The sequence below is a fragment of the Fukomys damarensis genome, unplaced genomic scaffold (genome assembly GCF_012274545.1).
Source record: "Fukomys damarensis isolate Sample0158 unplaced genomic scaffold, DMR_v1.0_HiC HiC_scaffold_33, whole genome shotgun sequence".
NCBI classification, from domain to species: Eukaryota; Metazoa; Chordata; class Mammalia; order Rodentia; family Bathyergidae; genus Fukomys; species Fukomys damarensis.
Window position 1 is genome coordinate 30,842,414 of NW_022900945.1, and position 16,740 is coordinate 30,859,153.

The 16,740-nt window shown below is 30.4% G+C and overlaps 1 protein-coding gene across 1 annotated transcript in view; it reads right to left on the reverse strand.

Annotated features, from left to right (window-relative positions):
* Positions 1–16,740, reverse strand: part of Dpyd (dihydropyrimidine dehydrogenase) — an 826,486-nt gene that overhangs the window by 750,887 nt on the left and 58,859 nt on the right. Inside the window, exon 4 of the mRNA XM_010639922.3 lies at positions 6,760–6,842. Within this exon, the coding sequence (XP_010638224.1) occupies positions 6,760–6,842 (83 nt within the window). The remainder of the gene's footprint in view (positions 1–6,759; positions 6,843–16,740) is intronic.

The window sequence follows — 16,740 nt, forward strand, 5'->3', positions numbered from 1 at the left end:
GCCTCTGGGACTGAAAAGGGACAGAGAGACACAATGTTAAAAATGACTCCAACTTTTCTCTTGATATTTAGAATTTCATACAGGGACTAAAACAGGTACAAATTCTATAGCAAAGAAATTAAATCACCTTGGCAGGATAAGAAGGTTGAATTGGCCAAGATAAGAAGAAAGCATAAATTTAAGAATTTTACCTCTTAGATTCTCTATACAATAGACCCAAGTTGTGATCTAGACATGATGTATTATGTTTCCTTTTAATGTTTTCATTTTTAGGAATCCTGTTGATTTCCACAGTCAGAACTTTGCAATGTATTTTATATAAGTCAAAAAAGAAATACTCCCTTTACATTCTATATGCTAAAACTAGAAAGAAATTTTACAGTCAATTCAATTATGTGAAACATATGTAAATTCTCTCAACTAAGTACTAAACATCATTAAAAGAAAATAATATATGAACACTAATTTTTTGTCTAATTTTTACTAAATTTCATACATTACAAATCATTCTCTCTTAAATTGTCCTCATTGCTTGGATCAGTTCTATGGCTTTTTAATTCTATTGTAGGGCTGGGGATTTGGCTCAGTGGTTCTGCCACCTGCCTCAAATTCTATTGTACAAAAAAGTAAAATACTAAGCCGGGTGTGGTGGTGCACTCGTGTAATCCCAACACTCGGGAGGCTGAAGCAGGAGGATCGCTGTGAGTTTGAGACCAGCCTGGGCTACATAGTGAGTTCCAGGTCAGTCTCAACTACATAGCGAAGCCCTGTCTCAAAAAAAATTCTTTTTAAAGTAAAATACTTTAAAAAATAATTTACATAATCTTACATTTGATTCTTACATTTGAAACTTAAATTTCTCACTGCAAATCCTAGTAATTATTGTGTATTTTTGTTTTAATTGTTTCAGCTCTTACTTCATTATTTTTCTGATTATTCATAATATATTCCTATCATAAAATATTTAGAAAAATAGAAAAAATATATGCCTAGGGATAGTATTTGTAAACCCATCACTCCATCTATAATTCATTTTATTCCTAACATTCTTTCCCTTGCATTGTATATTTTCAGGGAAGATCATGTTACTGTGTTTCTTGGTATTTTCACTGAGTTTTATAATACAAGGATTTTTTTTCACTAAAAACACACTGCTAAAGATATTTGAAGTTCCATATAGAACCAAATATGTCAAAATTTGCCATATATGTATGTCTTTATGTATAATCTTCATTTCTTTATTCCCTTAATCTGAGACTATTAGATTCGATACAATTTGAACAAGGTGAGAGTTCATAATTTAAGAATGGGACCCAGGCTGTTCATAATTTCTATGATTTTTTGATAATATATTTCTAGAACAAAGTATTATTTAAAAGCACACTTTTTTTTTTAAATTTCTGAGTACTTACTGGCTATATTCTTTTTCTTAAATGAAAAGGTAATTTCCAATTCCCCTGAGCTACCTCTAGCAATCACAAACCTCCTTACCATTAAATTGCTGAAATTTTATAAGATTTTCACAAAATTCAAACTTTTTTGTCTACAAATAGACTTGAATATTTTCAAGTTTCTTAGACATACTTTGCTAATAATCCATGGGCTTCTAATTCTTTTAAATCTGTCATACACATGGAAGTACATTAATCTGATGTCTTTTAATTTGGCCAGTTTCCCAGCTAAGGAAGCTTTTTAATATAATAAAAGCTCAGTGATTTCTTCAAGCACTTTTCATTTTATTTCTTTCCCTATTGAATCTCAAAGAAAAAAATCTGTGATCCACTGGATACCAGCCTTTCTATTTATTTCATTTAGCTTTATAATATGCATGGTTTTCTTTTACCTATATAAGGTGAAGATAAAAAGTGACTTTTTTCCACAGAGTAAAATAACTTCCTCATATCATTTATTGAATAATTTCACATGTTCCCAGTGAATTGTGTACTTATCATATAATTAACTTCACTGGATTTTTGTAAGTTCTATTATCAATTATAGCCATTCATTACTTTTGTTTCATTTTTATTTATATGTTTGTTTGTTTTGTGCTGAGTAGGAAATCAAGAGTCTCGTGCACATTCAGCAAGTGTGTTACCACTAAGTTCCATTTTTAGCCACTTGTTACTTAATAGGGTGTCTTTCAACTTCTTGATATAAATCATACCTTTAGAAAATAATAGTCACTTCTCTTCCATATCAAATCACACTTGTTATTTTGGGTTTTACATCCATTGTCATTTTATAGATCTATTTATAGATCTTTTCTTCTTAGATCTATTTATAGATATATTATGGATCTATTTATAGATCTTTTCTTCTTAATTTTTACAGAAGAAAGAGTGCAGATGTGTGACATGCATGAAAGTGGTATAGCCTCAACCTGGCCTCTTCATTGATAAGAATTCCATCAGTGAGAGGAGAGGTCAGGTATCACCCTAGCAACACAAACCATCCCTAGGCAACATCATGCAGACATCACCATAGACAAATACTAACTATAAATTCAGAAAGCCAGTTTTTTGTTAAACTAGATACATTTCCAGGGCTCACCAGCCAGTCACTGCCACTAGTGGCTCTCATACTGAAAGATACACGAAGAACATTTCTATCATCAGACAGTTGTGGGCTACTCTTCCGAAGCAGTCTCCACCAACCACAGAGCAGTGGGCAGCAATCCCCTCCCCATTCCATCCTTTCATCTCACATCATTCTACAATCCAGCTTTACTATTGGGAGCATTATTTAAAATGCTAAATTCCAAACTATTTTTTTCTGACACGCTTTCCTAAGCTCAATGTTGTCTTCTGCATTTGACTTGACTCACCTTCTTTCTGTCCTGATACACTATTTTTGGAAATCACATACCTTCCCTTGGCTACATGTATCGAAATGCTACTTGTCCCATTGTGTATATCAACTGTCATCTTTTTCCTGAGAGATTTCATGCAGAATTATATTTTGTCTCCACCAAATGAACATTTATATATGAGTTTACTTTCACGATCTCAAACTTACTGAAAAATCAAGTGTTCTTCACTAACTTTTTCTTTCTCCCTATCCCAATTAATGTATTTAATGCTTTATTTAGTCATTACATTCCAAAGAATGATGAAACCACTTGTGCTTTTCATATAGCTCAGGGAATCCTCACATCTGGGATTGGAGTAAACACAAAGGGGGTCTACAGGGCTCATGAACTAGAACACTAGAACTAGAACGAGGAATGGCTTCCAGGTTGAAAGGTAAAGATTGACCAGGATGAGGAACTAGACAAAATAGCACATTAAGGGCAAAATCCTCTCTTTTCTGTTCAAAGCTCATAGAAATAGCTGACCCTTACTAAACAAAGTACTTAACTTGGTGAAAATTCCCAACCCATCTACCACCATCTGTTAGTTTTCAGAATCAGTTCAGTTCTCCGAGATTTCCTGGCTAGACATTCTCAAGTCAAGAGCATCATTGAGGATACCTTCAGCCATACTTGGGCTGATCAAGAGATCATCCTAATAAGAGAAGGGGATACTCTCATACTCTTACAGTTTATATTCAGATGCCCTCCAAAAGCCTAATGCGCTCATAAAAGGGGCTGTTGCGGGGGGTGACTGGATCATGAGTGTGTAATGCTGGATCATGGATGTGTGATATTGGATTAGTCCACAGATGAGTTATAGCTGAGTGAGATGTTGACAGATTAAGCCTGATGTAAAGAGATGGGTCACAAGTAATAAGCAGCAAGTAACTAAGACACTTACCGAGCAAAGGACTAAGAGACAAGTTATGTAAGTGTCTGGGATCTTGGAAAAAGACACAACTACTCAGCTTCTGGATTTTTATATTGAGTAGCTGATCTTCTTGTTTCCTCTCTATACTAATAATTTATTGAGGTCCATGTTATTGTATCATTTGTTTCTATAGTCTCATTGCCTGACATGTTACAAAAACATACATAAAGGAATCTATCACCTCCTGTCACTATCCCTATAAAATTACCTTCATAGTTTCATAATCAATATTGTCCCTTCCATCCTTAAATCCAAAATGACTCTATGAGATTATTTAAATTGTTTATCAAGGCAAACTAGAGTGCATGTAACTAGCCTAAAAATATAAAACAACACATTTTGAGGTAGCCTATTGGGTCCCTGTGCTGAGGCCTTTAGCAAATTTCTTATATTTGTCTCCTGCTGTCCCTAATCTTATTCTGAGAGTCTAAATTATCTCATCATCCCTATACATGATACTACCCCACTAACACTCAAGAATTCATGTCATATATTAGTGATAAAAATCTGCCTATGTGAGTTTACATTCAAAGAAAGCTTGAAAAAACTGCTTTCCGTGATATCAGACCATTATTATTTCTGCGATACATCCTGCTCCTGGCAGGCTTCCTTACCTTTGCTCTGTACTCATCCCGCTACCACAAGAACTGTCTATCTTTTGGAATATAGATCAAATGTTTTATCATCTCCATCATTAAAATTAGTCTAAATTTATTTCACAAAAGAACAAATTATCATGGTCAAAAGAATGTTTGTTGTTTCCTGCATTTTTCTCCAATCATATACCTTACTCTGTTTTGGTTTTTTTTTTTTTCCCAGATTATCACATGTAAAACTAAATGAGCTCTTGCTGTACTTTCAAAAGCAAAAACAAAAAGAGATGGTTTGTCCACTGGACGCTAAATTATCGAATGTTATTGGTTACTGAATCATTGTGTTTTGTGAAACCAGATATTACCAATATGTGCATATATATGTGTCTGAGTGTATAAAATATGCCACCTATGTAAATGAGCGTATTTCACGGATATGTAATTAAATTGTGATTTAAATTATCTGGACTACAGTTTAATTTCATATCATGAATGGTTGGGAATTACTCCAACCAGTAATTAATACTTCTTTTTCTTATCAGTTCATCCCCTTTTATTTTTTAAAGCATGATATCCTGGTATACTTTTAAATGGTACAGAATTGGAAAATTTCATAGTATCTCCATGCACACTTCTGCAATAATTCAATTTGTTTCTTCATGGTGACAAATTTCTTATACTGACTATATGTCCTTTCCTCACTTATTGTGCTTTCCTCACATCCACTTTCATTCACATCACCTCTTTTCAATTCTTTCTATGGTTTTGCTTTCAGTTCTTTTATTCAAAGCAGGAGAGCTGGCATTCCCTTTGTCTTCTTGTGTGTCTATGCATATATTTCAAAATGAATAGATATAAAAATACAGATTTAATTGCAGTTTTCTAAATAAATATTGACATGCATACTTAATGTATTCAAAATTATTATAAGCATTACAAAAATAATGTTCACTTCATAACAGTGTGGTAGTTTTAAAGAATAAAGACTATACTGAAAAATGAGTTCATTTGTAATTTCTGCATTAGCCTTTTTCATAATATATTTTATACCTTATTTTAAATTTACAATTATTCCTGATAACAAACTTTCTGAGAATGTCTGTATGCATTTTATACAGATACAAATTCTCTATTGTGCACTGTTTTATTTTCCCCCTTTTTTATTAGTAAAGACATTACCAATAAAATAGGCTTCCTTGCTCCAGCTGGTAATTTCTCAGTACTAGTAATATATTATTCCTCTTTTTGTGACATCATAATCATCTATACAGAAGTACCATGTATCTTTGTGTAGAAGCTACTGTTTCCATTAAATTTAATTACCTCCCCCTGTGGTTTTAAATAGAAGTGGCTTCAAAATGAGGGCAGCTTCTATTAAATTTAATTACTTTCTCCTGCTGCTTGCATGGTAAAAGGGAGGTTACTAAATGAGAGCAGCTTCTAAACTAGAGTATATGGTAACTGTAGAGGAGCAGTAAGGAAATTTTATATAAACCACTAGGAAGTCTCTCAAGGTTATCTTTCTCTTATTTTAACTTTTCTTAGCCTTAAAATCACACAAAATATCATTAAGATATAACGGAATACTAAAACTAAAATAAATTTTAGTTTTGTAAATAAAATAAAGGTAGACACTATTTGAAAATATTAACTGAACTCAAAGATTTAAGTTCACAACTTATGAAACTAGTATTTTTTTCTTGTACTAAGGATGATGACTTTTATTACATATTTTTAATATCTAGTAAAAATCTTTCTTGATTCTGATCAAATGTATTTAAAGTCTTTCACTGAAATTTATTTTAAAAGCCATCAAGTCTGGGGAGATTTGAGAGAAATACTCAAAAACAGTAATGTGAAGTTTTAAAAAAATCAGGCTCACTTATAAACACTGCATTTGAAAATAAGTTAATTATACGCTTTGTATTAATGTGAAAATCTAATTCACTTAAAATCTTATACTATAATCCTATAAAATATAATAGATGAAATTTTAAGTACCTCTTTTTAAATTCAATACTAAGAGAAGATACTGTTCAGTTAAGCCACCACTGTACAATGTTTATTTTTTTACATACCAGCAGAAGTTAGATGAACAATACTTTCATTCAATCAAACAGTTTAGTATAAATATAAAACAAGACACCCCTCAAGCATTTTAAGTAACAAATTAAACATTTACATTTTTTACTGTGCACTGAGGCTTAACATTTATGCAGCTTCAAAACCAAAGTACAGCCTCAAGGGAAGTCTCTCCACTGACAAATTAATACCTTAGAGAACAGAGCTGAATGGTGGCAATGAACTCATTTGTTCCCCCAATAATGAAGAATGACTTTTTCTTTACCACATCTGTGACTGTTGCTATGGTGACCCAGACTTACCTCATTGCTTCTCTGAGAGCTCCTCGCTCACCAAGAGTCGTGTGCTTGATGTCATCAAAATTATTTTCTAGCTTCTCACAATTCTGCAACACATTAAAAAATCACACTCATTCTCCAAAATCCTAAGAAAATTAGCTTTATGCAATTATTTTAAAATATAATTGATTATATTGATCATGGGTTTGTGAAAAATATGTACACTACTTTAATTGGATAGGATTCATTTAAATAGACAGTTGAACTAAAAAGCAACAAAATAAAAACGTCTTACGATAGTCTTTAGAGAAGTCTCTTTTAACCAGTCTTTCTAAATAGATATAAAGTATAAGTGCTACATAAAAGTAGGAAAACTTATAGTTTTGCAGAATAAAAATAGTTTTACAAAACCTTAAATACATCAAGGGTAATTTAAATTCAAAAGAGAAAAATCAATAAAGTAAATTTTAAGTGATAATGAATTATATATGATTATCTTGTTCTAAATTGGTTAGTATTGACCAAGATGAAAAGACAGAGTCCAGGTATAATATATGATAAAACTTTCAAATTTTATAATTACATTTTTATAAAACAACTTCAGTATGTATGTTGGTTACAATTGTGAAAATATATACATATGACCAATTCTTTCATATGTATATGAATACAACCAATTCATGAAATCAAGCAACAGTAATTCAAGTTCTTACAAGAATACTAAAATTAATTGAATATGCCCTAAATAAAAACTTCATGAATATTTTTATTTTCTATTAAATGTTTTCTAAGAATAGAAATTGTCTTAAAACTTTACTACAATTCTATATAGTTATATAATTAAATCTGATTTAATCTTACATTGAAAACATAAATTATTGTATTTTTACACCAAAATTGTAACTAGTTGAACCATTTGGCTCATAAGACTTCATGTGGAACTCAATATTTTTAGGCAATGAAGTAACATTAGTGTCTTAGTTAACTCACTAGACAGAAAACTAAATAATAAAATTTAAATGTCAATGTTTTATTTATATTCTTAAATTATAAATAAGTATGCAGGATTTTAGAAAATTACATAATTTAGGTTAAAGACTTTCAATGTGCAAGAATTAATCTTGACCTTTTTGTGACTTAGATCAGAGAAAAGACTTTTTTAAAACACATAGTCTTGCGCTTTTATTTTGAAAATTAACAAATTGATCTAAAATAATTTGAATTCTGGATTAAAAGTCCTTTGTTGGATATATACATTAAAAATATACTATTTCTCTGTCTTGTCTTTTCATTTTTTTATTATGTATATTTTCATAATTTCTTATATTTAGTGAGGCTCAATTTATATTTTTCTAATTTAAGATTAGTATTTCAATGTTCTATTAAAATTCTTTCAGAAAAATTTCAGTCATGAATACATTTCTCTGTATTTTCTAGGAATTTTATTGTTTTACACTTCACACTTAGATGAACAATTTACTTGAGATAACATTTACATATGGGTAAGAAAAAAAAATCACATGAAATAAATATTCAGTCAAATCAATTATCTTTATTGGAAAGTTCCTGTAAAATTTAGAGTTATAATTTTCCAAACATTAAATTGCAATGTATGTGTAGTTTATTTATGAAGTCTATTCTGTTCAAATGGTCCATTTTCCATACATGTTCCAGATCATGATATTTTAATTGCTGATATTCATAATAAATTTATCCTGCTAATAATTATAAAACTTAATTGTATCATCAATACAATTATCAATTGTAATTATATAATTAATATAGTAATTATATAACAATGAATATATGGGTAAACAACTTATACAAACATTATTTTTTAAAAATATCCAGGTCCAGGGATTTGGCTCAGTAGTTCTGCTGCCTACCTCATAAGCACAAAGTCCCGAGTTCAATCCCTGGTGCTTCTCCCCCCCAGAAAAGAAAATATCCAAATAATGAACGTTTAAAAGATACTTTTCATCATTAATCAGTAGTAAAATGCAAATCTAAGGCACAATAATATTCCATTACAGATTTTACAATATCTTAAGATAATGTAAGATCACACAATGTTGCTATAATTGTTTTCGTACAGAAATGAAATACTGCTGGTAGAGAGTTAAATTATCATAACTATTTTAAAATACTTTTTGATAGTAAAATTAATAATTGAACATTCAGATACATTTTATGACCTAACAGTCCAACACCTAGGAACACACAAAATAAATATATAATATGATCACCAAAAGTTATATACATAAACGTTAATACTAACACAATTCAAAATAGCCCCAAACTGGAAAATGGACAGTTATAAATTACAATGGAATATATAAATTATAATATATTCATACACTGGAAAACTACAGAGCAATGAGAATGAAGACATATTGCTATATAATACGAGTATACTTCACATAATACTGAGCAAAAGAATTGACACTCAAAAGAACTTACTCAAAATTATTCCATTTATATGAAGTTCAATAATAGGCAGAGCTTCAAAAATAATTCAAAATAAATTTAAGACAATTTCATTTACAAGAGAATCAAAAAATAAAAGCATACTTATGAATAAATTAAAAAAGTCAACAAATGTTATACACTAAAAGCTATAAAAATCACAAATAATAAAGACAACTTAAATAAATGAAAAGATACACCATGCTTATGGAGTGAAAGACAACATATTTTAAGAAATGCTACTTTCTAAATAGATCTAAAGTTTAAATGCAATTCCTATCAAAAAATTTTTTTCAGATTTTTGACAAGTTGATCCAAAACTTTATATGAAAACACAGGAGATGTAGAATAGCCAAAACACTCTTAAAATACAGAATAATGAAATTAAACTCTGGACTTCCCAATTTCAAAATTTACTACAAAACTGTAGCAAGTAACACTATTCTATTGGCATACGCATGCAAATACAGACTAGTGGAATAGAACTCAGACTCTGAAAATACGCCATTAAATTATCATTAATTTAATCTTGGTAAGGGAATGAAGACAACTCAGTCTTTGTAAATAGGGAAGTGTGGAGAGGGTGAAGGGCGGGCAGAGGAATGGGAAAAAATAAGAACCAAGATACATCATATAAAGGTACAAGATTTCAAAGAGGAATGTAACTATTGTATACCTAAAATGTACCAATAAGGAAAAACCTCAAAGATACAAATAAACAAACAGAAAAAAACAGAAGCAATGAAAAAAAAAGTCTTTTCAATAAATGGTGCTTTAACAACTAGACACACAGATTCAAACAAATACAGCCAGATTCCTGCCTCACAATGTATAAAATCAGTATGAAGTAGATCATGGGTCTGTGTAATAGATGAAATTTTAAAACATTTAAAGAAAATATAGGTTAAATTTTTGTGACTGTGGATTAAACAAAGATGTCATAATGTACAAGGAACCAAAAATTGGTAAATTATCATCATCAAAACTTACAAATTTTTGAGTTACTAAAATGTCTCTAAGAGAGTGAAAAGACAAATAGAATAAGATAGGAAAAATAGAAAAGGAGAAAATATTAGAAAACCATATAACTGGGAAAGGATTTTTAAAATCTGGAATATATAAAGAACTCTCACAACTCAATAAGAAGGCAATCTAATAATTTTAAACTAGCAAAGGTTTTGAACAATTTTCCAAGGAAGATATGAAAATGGCTAATAAACATTCAATGTCATTAGTCCTCAGAGTAAAGAAAATGAAAACCAGGAGGAGACATCACTTCCATCCAATGAGATAAGTCTAATAAAAAAAAAAAAGAATAGCAAATATTGGTGAGGATTTATACTAATTTGAATCCTAATACATTTTGACAAAAATGTAAAAAATGTGCACCCAACTTGAGAAAACAGTTCGGTACTGTCTTGAAATACTAAATATAGAGTCATGATCTCAACTAAATGAGTATAATCATAGTATAAGAGAAAATCTATCACATGACCAGCAATAACACTCTTATTATACTGAGTATAAAGAAATGAAAACATGTCCACACAAATGTTTATAGTAGCATTATTCATAACAGACACAAAATGGAAAATAAAAATTAATCAAATGACGAATAATGTGGTATGCTGATACCATGGTATTATTTACCTGTAAAAATCAAAGTTAAAATACATTTTGCAAAGCAGATAAGCCTTGAAACATTATGCTAAGTGGAAAATCCAGGTATCAATGGCCACATTTATAATTCCATTAATATGAAATGCCCTGCACAGACAAATCACTAGGAAGTAGATTAGTGATGTCAGGAGTTGGAGAGTGGGGAATCGGTAGTGACCTGAAATGGTAATAGAGTTTCGTCGAGGTGAGAAACAAATGTTCTAAAACTAGGTAGGGAATGAATTAGTGAATCTTCCTGCCTCAGCCTTTTGTTCCAATTTTAGTATATATTCTGCCAAGCGAGAACTCCCAGCCCTTGAGTGCTAGCGTTACAGGCACGTGCCATCGCAACCAGCTTGAAGTAATCATTTTTTTTTAAAGTTATACGCCCATAGATATTTACTGCAGCATTTTCAGGACAGTAAATTTTGGGGAAATAATAATTTTAAATATTGAAGAAATAGTTAAACAGGACTTTGGAGGGCGGCTGTGGATTAAACTCGGGCCCTTGAGCTTATGAGGCAGGAGGTGAAACCACTGAGCTAAATCCCTGGCCCCAAACAGGGGACATTTAATTTAAGGTTTGCATAGTAATTACAAATGCTATCTATGTGGATTTTTAACAGGCACACATGGAACTACAGTCTTTTTCAGAAAGATGCTACAAATCTGAAAATGCTGCATGACAGTACAATTATGGGAAAGAAGCAAAGCCAATAAAAAAGTGATTAGTAACTCATCTCTGAATATTGAATCATTATATTACTTTTTACTTCAATTTTTAGGTTTATCCAAATTTTCAGTAATGAGTTTATACTTTTTTATTTTAAAATTATTAAAATAAACAATTTTTGTTACTAGAAATGTTTGTATTTTCTGTATTGAAGTTGCTCCTTTCATAAAATGTATTACAATATAAATGCTAGCAATAAAATAATTTTTAGACAAATGACTTAATTTACTACATTAAATGTATATTTTACTAATTAATATGTTTCCTTTTACTACTTCGCAATGAGTTATTCAGAAAATATTTCCAATCACCAGTTTGTTCATTTTCATAGATACAAAGTAATACAAATCAAACTGTGTAACAGAATCAATTAATTTGCTACAGTTAACCACTAAAAATAGTTAATGTTTACAACTGCTATTGAAAAAAAAATGTCATACTGGCCATTAGATTATCTAAAAAAACAAAAAACAAAAAACAAACTGCAACTACAAGGCTTATTTTATTTGGAACACTTTATTTTTAGTATTCAAATATTTAAACTTCTTAGTTTAAATATGGTTGGTATCTTACTAACGACACTTTCCAACAAAACTTTTTAAGTTGTATAATATTCCATCCATCTATGTGCAACTATTTATTTAGTCAATTTCTTTCTGTTTATGTTCCTATATTAGTGTCGCTACAAACAGCAGGTAGAAAAGAGAAAATAAAAAAGATTGAAAAATCTTATGAAAGAAAAAAATTATTGTGGTTACACATTCTAATTTGTCATCTAAATGAATTTAAAGTATGTGATTACTATCAATAATCAAGTCAAGAATCATTCAGTTTCTGACTATAAATCTGAATATTTTAATTCCAAATCTATCGATTAGTAAAAAATAATGTTTTCTCTGAAGTCATATGTTACATTTATTTTTTTTCTTTTCAAATAGATTGCTATAATAAATCTCATCAATTTAGGTGGCTCACTGCTAAGAGAGTGTTACTTTTAAATCTTAAAGTAGAAGCAAGTTTTATAACCTACTTTTTTTCAAACTTTAAATTACTACTTCTCGATATGAAAAACACCACCTACCATTAAATTAATGCTTCCTCAGAGATGGTTTATAAATCATATGTGGAAACAGATATTTCTGTTTAATTGCCATGAGTATATTTTCAATAAATCTCCAGCTTTGTATTTGTATAATATAGATATTTGTACACATATATTTCTTTGTCATTTAAAAGGAATATGTCTATGCCCATGACAAGATATTTTTGTTGTTTGGTTAGTTTTTTAAAAAGCTTTAGAGACCTACATTTACCAATAGGGATTAACAAAATTAAACAACTCGGTATGTGAGTCTATTTAAAAACAATTGTATTCTGCTAGGGTATTGTTTTTAAGACAACCAGTGCTACAGGGAATGTGCAGCTTAATCATTAATATCAATGGAAGAGCTTGATAATTGCATAATCATAATTAAGATGGAATGTTAAGATCTCACTTTAGCCATTTAAAGTTACTCCCTAGACTGAGCGATAATGACCCTGGCAAACAAATGAAGGACTACAAAGATTTAAGGTAGCCAGCCACAACAGTGTGACACACTAGCTGAAAATCAAAAGCAAATACAGTGCACATAACCTCTTGTCATCCCAATAACCGTGCTTAAAGTCCCTTGGGAAAAACTGTATAATAAAATTCAATAAGCAATATTAAAAACACATTTTTACTGTTTTATATAATACATAAGTCCTTTTAAAAAGGAGTGTTAGTACAAACAATATTTATTTTATATTAATATTTTAGGTTGAAAACCATTTAAAAATAGAATCCTCAAGGTCCCAAGTTCAATCCTCAGCACCAATTAATTAATTAATTTTAAAAAACAGAATCCTTAAAGAAATTTTACTTTTTCAGACTTATAATTTTAAAATTGTAGAGATAGTTTGATGAATCCCTATGTTATCACAAAAATATGTATTTGCCCTATTTTGTATCTCAATGCGGTGGATTAAAAGCTATAAAGAAAAATAAATATAGTTGTTTATTGCTTTTGCTTTTTGTTGTTATGAGTATAGCCTTTTTTGAAGCAAAGCATTTATGGTACACTTTATATATACATAATGATGGCGTTTATCATAGCGAATTTGTACCTGTACATGATATATCTTGGTTTTTTTCCCATTCCCCCTTTGTCTCTTCTTCCTCTCCTTATATACAAAAGCTTTGTTACCATTTTTTCCTCTATTATCTCTTTTTTCTTGTCCCTATTTTCCTTTCCCCCTCCTCCCTCCCTTGTTCCACTTCTCAATTTGACATTTACTCCAAAAACACTCATCATTTTCTTTCTCTTGCAACCTCACCAAAATTTTAAACTTCATCCTACTGCCCACCCTGTAGAACAAGATTATAGAAGAAGAATTAAATAAAATAAAAAAAATGGATTTTAGTTTCTTTATGATCCATCTTTGGCATAAACACTAGGTTTGGAAGACTACTAAAATATCTAGCTTTCCCAGCAATGGAAAGAGGAGATAAAAACAGTCTATTGGATGCACAAAAGAGACACAAAGAGCCATAAGTAGACCTTACTGATGTCTCTGTGGATCTGGAATTAAGAAAATCAGTTTTCACATGGCTGAAAGAATGTTCCGAAGCGTCTGAAGGAAATTTTTCATTTTAATGAGGGGAAGACGCAGTTTTAGTAGTGACATTGTCAGGAACTGGCTAAAATTATAAATTCTTCCATAAGGTGGAAAGAAAAACTCAAAATTAATATAGTATTAGGCTAACAGAAAAAGAAGAATGCTTCAAGTTTTGCACTCTGATTCTGCTTAAAACTTTATGTGCCCAACAAAAATAAAAGAAATCAATAAGCATTTCAAATACGTCATCTTGACCAAATATATTTCAATGTCCTAAAATGAAAATCAAATCTAAGATTATTTTTGTTTCATGAATGATGTAGATAAGTATCAAAATGCAAATAGGACTAAAATTATAAAACTGACAATATTAGGCTCTTTTCAAGAGGAATAAATAACTGAAACACCTAACATCTTTATCTTATCTTCTTAATAAATTTAAGTATCTTACAAAGGAGGTAAATGAGCTCACTGTCATGTTCATCATCAATAACAAACAATTCCCTAATTTTAGGAACAAATGTAAGTAAAATCAAGCCAATGGCCTTATGTCTAAGTCTGTTCTAAACTCAATCCCCATAGGTTTGGATTTGAAAAAAAATTACAAACTTACTCATATTGGCCAATATTTTAATATATTATTCTTTATTTGAATATATTATTCTTTACATGATTTTAGGACTGTCTCAGAATAAAAATACTGGCATAAATAAGACAGATATAGGAGACTTACTTTCCAGGATAAAAAGTCTCCAACCATTAAAAAAAAACTTACCTTGTCTATGGTGGTGATGTACTTTCCATTTTGCAAATGTTTCCTTATTTCCTTTGAAAAATTTTAACCACATGAGAAATTGACAACCTTCACAGCAGAAGCAAAGTGGTTCATCTTTTGTTGTAATGAAGAAAAAAGGGAAAAGTCAAGGAGAAATGAAAGGGAAAAGAAGAGAGAACAATTTATTGAATAGAGTTCTAAGATTGGCAGGCACAAGAACAAGAAAAATCAGTGATTAGTAATGCAACACTGGAACTAGAAATAGGCCTACTAGATTAGGCACCATGAAGAAATCAGGTGGAACACAGGAAAAATGGAAGGTCATGAAAGTTCCTGAGTTTAGTGACTAAAAGAAATTCCATTTACTACAAAATGCAATGGTCATCCTATTCAATAAGAAAGAAATTGGAAAATCGTATTAGGAATCACTGTAAAATTGACAGATTGTTTTGATTTTCAGGTTAATGAAGAGGAATACAGTTAACTAATTAATATTGAGATCTGGGCACTTTCACTGCAGCTTTACTCACTTAATCTACACAACCACAACATCTATCCCTATTTTACAAATGAGAAAACAGCCACAGGGAGATTTAGATAACTTGAACACATAGAACTAGAAAAGCATAAAGCAGGGATTTGCACTCAATTTGTCTAGTCTGAGAGCCAGTCTCAAATCCCTAAGGAGTAGGCTTCTAGAGTAAACTACATAAAGTGACTATTTAAAAGTTCAGAGGAGGGCCTCATCTAGATGTTGTTACCTTTAGATACTGGACTGGATGAATAATAGTTTACCAGTAGAGTCAAGTGAGGCTTAAGTTTTTGCTATCACCACTTATTGTAATGTAGAAAAATAAGGAATCCAATATACACATGTTCAAGTCAAATTAATACTCACAAATATTTTGCATGCTATAGTCTTTATTTGGGTCTGTGACAACACCATGACAAATATAATGAGCAATTAAATTCCCAAGTGTTCAAATTTTGGCAGCAATTAAACGAGAAACTGGAAACTAAGCATCAAAAAGAACTGGTTTTTGTGGCCTCCTGCCAAATCAATCCCCATGGGTTGAGGGAAGGTCTAGAATTTCAACTGTAATAGATTTTTATATCTCATCTGTGTTAAGATTACATAAAACTATAGTAAAACAAATGAGTAGAATATTCAGACACATGAAAGAAAATATCATACAAAGAAATCTCAATGCTGAGAAATTTCAGTGAGATCACGGAGTTATCCTTGCTAAACTATATCAAACAAAATCCAAACTTTTACTGGTTTAATGCTGAATGGATGTAGAAAGAAGCAAAAAATAAAAACAAAATAACTCACTGACACTTTCATAGGACTTTATTTCAATGGGACTTTTATGAAATCTTCATAATAAGTTAAACTAAATACATTGGGTATTAAATTATAAACTAATCAATTTCATAAATTAGAAAAATAATTTTAGTAAGTAAAAGATCATAGGGATTTAACTGCACAGGTATAAAACTTTTAGCCTCAGAATTTCTAACAAAGCTCAAGTCAATTAGACTTTAATTTGAGGGAAAAATCATCAATATCTACAATGTAAGGTAACATAGTAAGCCACGAGATGCAAGGATAAATAACACAAGACCTCAACTTGCTCACAACCTATTGCAAATATAGAGAAAAGAAAGAAATTAATTCTGCTGGTACAGAATGTCTGACTTTATTTCCTCTGAATATGTCTTTGAAATG